This window comes from Xenopus laevis, chromosome 1L (assembly GCF_017654675.1).
Source record: "Xenopus laevis strain J_2021 chromosome 1L, Xenopus_laevis_v10.1, whole genome shotgun sequence".
NCBI lineage: Eukaryota > Metazoa > Chordata > Amphibia > Anura > Pipidae > Xenopus > Xenopus laevis.
In genome coordinates, this window is record NC_054371.1 from 8,821,829 (window position 1) to 8,827,777 (window position 5,949).

The 5,949-nt window shown below is 39.3% G+C and overlaps 1 protein-coding gene across 1 annotated transcript; it reads left to right on the plus strand.

The window, feature by feature from the left end:
• The first annotated feature begins 2,839 nt into the window (after window positions 1–2,839).
• Window positions 2,840–3,742, plus strand: v2rd-1.L (vomeronasal receptor D-1 L homeolog). The gene has a single exon (XM_018268387.2). It carries the CDS (start codon window positions 2,840–2,842, stop codon window positions 3,740–3,742), a length of 903 nt encoding a protein of 300 aa, XP_018123876.2.
• The last annotated feature ends 2,207 nt before the right edge of the window (window positions 3,743–5,949 follow it).

Below are 5,949 nucleotides of genomic sequence, written 5' to 3' on the forward strand. Positions count from 1 at the left end.
CTACCATTTTAAATGTTATTCTTTAACCTATGTGTGCGTGTATGCACAGCCATCTCAGGTCATGGTGCCTTGAGAAAAATCCAACTTATCCCAATGCGACTCCTTTGAGAAAGCTATTGTTTCTTGTATTCAGTTTTATCTGGAGGAGTCATGGGACTGTGGTTCAATTTCTCCACTGCCTGGAGCACAGGAACATTTTCCGTATTGCAGTCTATTTCTGCATTTTGAAACGCATCAAGAACAAGAGTATTGGGACAATAGCTCAATGGAACTGAGAGAAAGCACGCAATGCAGATTAACTGCTAAGTGATTTATTTTTCACAACATGTTTCAGGCTGTACCCCAATACCCAGTCATCTTCATTTTATGTACAAGAGTATTTCGACAGATATAAAGGTTCTCTAGAGGTCCTGATATTGAGTTTTTATAAAATGTTGGTAATTGGTAGTAATAAGATAATTTGTTTCCCAGCCATGGATCTGTGCTGAAATTCCAAATTTTGCTATCTTCACATTTTTTGGTGAAACTGTGGCAAAAATATGCCATGGAAAATTTTTCTAAGCAAAAAAATTTGCCAGAAGAAAGAATGCCCATTGACTTTAATGCATTTGGCCAAAAAAAAGTTCAATAGGAGCTACTGCACGTGTTGTGTTCAGTCGGAGTTACAGTTCTGATCATAAATATGCCATGATTTCTTATGTTTGATGTGGTTATTATTTATATTTTAAATCCGTGGTGAATCTTCTCACTAGTTCAATGTGTAGGGCCTATTGCTAAGTTTAGTCATCATTGAGTCAACTTACTTACTCTAAGTAATTTCAAAAATAATGCCTAGAAGATACTTAGGAAAGAGATTTTTTTTATGTAACATAACATGTTTTTATTTATCCAGTTATTATTAAACCATCTTAGAAGTCTTCCCTTGACCTCTTTTTCTTAATTATGCATTAATAAGCTTGAAACTAGCATTAGCGCCTCTTTGCTAATATTTCTAAACTTGGCAAAACAAAACGATGTGCATGATATTTTCACATTGCAGAATACTTTTACCAAATCTGGAGATTTAGAATTTAAAGACACTGGACAACCAGGGGACATATAGATTAATCCAAAAGGAAAACCACCAGCACACCCCGGCCTCTCAAAATATATAGGTCCGGGGGTCAGTAAGAAGGGTCGGCACCCTCCAATGAATGAAGACTAAAAGGAAAAACACTGGCACTCAGGACTCCATGCAAGTGGGCCAGGCTCTGCGTGTTTATTGCAAAGTAGTAACATTTTGGGGGGCATGTCTGATGAAGGGGTGTGCCCCCAAAACGTTACTACTTTGCAATAAACACTCAGGGCCTGGTCCACTTGCATGGAGTCCTGAGTGCCAGTGTTTTTCCTTTTAGTCGACATGTAGATTAAACCATCATCAATATTTTTTATGTCATTAAAGGGAAAATATTTTCTGATGTACTTGTAAAGTGTAATCATGTCCCCTCGCAAGCACCTTTTTTCCAGAGAAAACAACCCCAACCTTGGCAGTCTCCCCTCATAATTTAATTCTTCCCTTCCTCTAACCAGTTTAGTTGTACATCGGGGCACATTTACTAAGGGTCGAATATCGAGGGTTAATCAACCCTCGATATTCGACCATCGAAGTAAAATCCTTCGACTTTGAATATCGAAGTCAAAGGATTTACCGCAAATACTTCGATTGAACGATTCGAAGGATTTTAATCCATTGATCGAAGGATTTTTAGTTTGAATTGTTCGATTTGAAGTTGTAGTCGAAGGTCGAAGTAGCCTATTCGATGGTAGAAATACCCCAAAAAAAACTCTGAAATTCAAAGTTTTTTTTACTTCAAATCCTTCACTCGAGCTTAGTAAATGTGCCCCATCTTCTCTGCACTCTCTCCATCTCATTTTTATCCCTCTTAAGGACTGGAGCCCAAAACTGCCCCCCCCCATACTATAAGATAAGGCATCACCAGTTAATGCCCTTTTTTATACAAGCCAGAACTTTATTTGCTTTAGTAACCACAGAATGACAACTTGTTATCTACAAAAACCCCAAGATCCTTCTCAGCTGAGGAAACATTTAGTTTATAATCAGTATCTATTTTTCATCTATTTAAAAGGACCATCAATGACTTCCCCAGTCATGTCTTAGTTTATAAAGGAGTTTGTTATTTTTAGTGTTCATAAAATACATGGTAGATATGTTCTCATTTTAAGTTTGTTTATAGAATCTATACTGTGGCGTATTAGAGACTGGCACTAAGCAGGGACACACCACACACTGTGAATGGGGTTTTCAAGGGGTTAAAATGCACCAGGGTATAAAAGTGGGAGAAACAGGAACAAGACAACACTGCATAAGACTTTCTGTATCATTCTGCAAGTTCTCAACGTGGAATAACATGGTGTGCAATTGGTTGTCCCAAATACATGCAGGCAAAGGAGCATAACAATAAAAAAGTCCTCTAATTATTTCATATTCTACATTTATATAGATGTAAATATAGGCACAGAAGGAATTAAACACACTCTGAGGTCATCTTGGAATTCTCAGGAATGTGAAGCAACATGGTATTTCCTTTTACTTGAAATATTCTACTAAATAGCAAAAAAAAACAACATTACATACAATCACTAATGGCATTTCTTAAATCTGCATTTTTTAATAAAATTCATATTATCTATTACCAAGATTTTCAATAACAATATACAATAAAACATCTTCTCACTCACAATGGCCCCTAAAGAATGAAATAGAAAGGCATATTAGCTTTATTATACAGTATGAAAATAGGAGATATGTACATAATATATTTCTCATTTTGCTGCAGATATGGAAAAATGCCTTAAATGTCAAGACAATGAATGGCCAAATCAAGAAAGAACCATGTGCTGTGAGAAGCAGGTTGAGTTTCTTTCCTATGCTGGTGATTCCTTAACCCTAGTCTTTATTATCTCATCTGTAATATTATTTATAACAGCAGCAGTTATACTGGGAACATTCATTTCATTTCAAGACACTCCAGTTGTGAAGGCCAATAATCACACTCTGAGCTTTATTCTCCTTGTCTCCATCAAGTTGAGCTTCCTCTCTGTGTTTCTGTTCCTTGGCCGTCCTGTTGTAATAACCTGCATGCTCCGACAAATCTCCTTTGGAATCACATTTTGTATAGCTGTGTCTTGTGTTCTGGCCAAGACCCTTACAGTTTACATTGCATTCAAAGCCACTAAGCCTGGGAGTCCCTGGAGAAGATGGATGGATATAAAAGTGGCAAACTGGCTTGTTTTTATTTGCTCATCAATTCAGTGTCTGATTAGTCTTATCTGGTTGGTCATTTCACCCCCTTATGTGGAGAACATTCTGTCTGAACCTGGAAAAATCATCATTCAGTGCAATGAAGGTTCAGTAGTTGCCTTCTACATTGTCCTCTCCTACATGGGATTGTTGGCATCTGTGAGTTTTATTGTAGCTTTCTTGGCTCGGACATTACCGGTTAGTTTTAATGAGGCCAAGTACATCACTTTCAGCATGTTGCTCTTCTGCAGTGTTTGGATCACAATGATCCCGGCATATCTGGGCACCAAAGGCAAATACATGGTGGCAGTGGAAATATTTGCCATAATCTCTTCAAGCGGTGGCCTTCTCTTCTGTATATTTCTACCCAAATGTTACATTATTTTATTCAAACCAGAGATAAACACAAAGCAATATTTATTGGGAAAATGTAATACATAGTCATTTGCTTATGTAGGAATAATTTTCCAAACAAAATTATTTTAACCAATAAATAATGTATTTATCACTTTTGTGTAATATTTTAATAAACAATCATAACGCTGAAAAAAATGATATTCCTTGACATATAAAAGTGCGCCTAGTGTTTTTTTTCTTGAAACAACTGTTCAATCGATATTCTAATTCTGTAAATGTACATTTTGCACATTTTTGAAAGGGATAATATATTGCTTTTAACTGAAGGAATTTTTGTTTAAAAGCCCAAAAAGTGTCTGTGTCTCACCCCTTTCTATTACTTCCACTCTTTGTCTTCTTCAGTCATATTGTGTTGTACCACCAGAACTTTGCAATTGAGGAATGAGCTGTTATTTAGTGTGTATAGGGTGGGCATACTGTGTGGGAGGTGCTATTCAGTGACATAAGTTTGGCTTGCTGTACTCGGTAAGGGGAATATTATACTAGAAGATAAGGGCCTTTGAAAGAACTATAAGCATAGCCATAAGCTGAGTCAGTTAGCAGTACTGGCTTCTATACCACCACCACCTCCACTTTCCATGTATTCTTTCCCTACACCTTCAGTTGTGGTGGCAACTCTTGCTGCAGCTGTGTTGGTAGACCTCCCTTACCTACTTGCCCTAACACTGAAGGCTAACCCCCACAAATGGCACCATCCCTGAACAGTTGCACCCCTTCCCTATTATCCCAGCAGCTAGCAAAATTTAGCCATGAAGACCACAATTGATCAGCCCTTGCCTGGCTGGGAACTGCTGGTAAAGCACTGACCTCCATGACTTGACTCTGCCCTAGCTTGTACCTTCGGTGCTGGTCCCTCACAGCTGATGAACACCACTTTCCCTGCAAAGTTCATTCCTAGGGTCTATCTGTATAAGAAAGAAAATAGAAGACATACTGGACTGCCACACAACCGACAGCAGCTGCTACCTCCCCACCCACTGTGTTGCAGTCTGGGATTACCTGGGCAACCTCACTATAGCTCCTGGGAGAAGGGGCCTCATACCCAGGGTTGCCATCTGGAAACATGGAGCCCCATACTATTATGTTAACAGGGCCCTCCTCCAGGGAGCTCCACACATTAATCCGTTGTTCACCTTGGCTCCAGGATGAAAGATCCTGCCAACAAGTAGAATGCCATTTTTTTATAAAAAAAAAAAAAGGTCTTGCACCCATAACCAGACTCCTCATCTACAAGAGTTACATCCTATTATGTCAGAGCCCTGGCCATGATCAAACCAAATCCCATATGTTCCCCTGTAAGACCAGTCCTTTTATGACATAAGAATTACAATTGTATGTCTTTTGAGGCCCCACCTGCTACAGGACCCCTGAATTTACTATCCCCTGTACCCTCTTGCTCACAACCACCACTGGTGACTTACAGAAGCATCAACAACCCTATAAACATGGATTTCCAGCAAAGCAGAAGGCTCCACCTCAGTTATTTACATCCTCTAAGGAAGACTTAGAACTAATAATGCTTTGGGGCTTACTAAGTCAAGTACCTCAGAAGAAAAGGAGACACATTTTTCCAGAATGGAAATCACAAGTTGATATCCACGAAGTTAGTCCACCACCTTTTAGTTTTCCTATTATTTTTTCCAGTGACTTGAATTTTTGTGTCCTAGTTACATGATTATTTCTTAATTTGACTTAATTTTTTTGGTTTCATAGTGCAAGGACTTAGATAGCTGGGATCAGCTTTCTGGGGGTAAAGCAGCCCACGGCACAATCAGAATTCATAAGGGGGTTGTTTCTTTCTGGCAATTTATTTTCACTTGCAGCAAAACAACATTAACAATTCAAAATAAAATCCTTGCCCCTTAATGGGCTTCTAACTAATACAAGTCAGTTTCCTAACTAACCAGGAGAAGGCCTACCGCCTGTCTCCCCAAAACAGAGAACATACAGGATTATACAAAATCCCAAACCTTTTGGTGATTTCAATCCCTCTCACACAGGCAGGCCCGGACTGGCAATCTGTGGGTTCTGGCAAATGCCAGAGGGGCTGCTATAAGGTGCCATAGAAAGTCAGTATTTAGTGCGCTGGTGGGGTCTGTTTGGGCCTCTGTGTAGGCTGATTGGGTACCTGAAATGCCAGGGCCTATTTTGACTCTCAGTCCAGCCCTGCACACAGGCAGCTTTCCTGTGTCTTTTCCCAGCCAGGAACTCTCCACTCTGGCTTGAGCTGC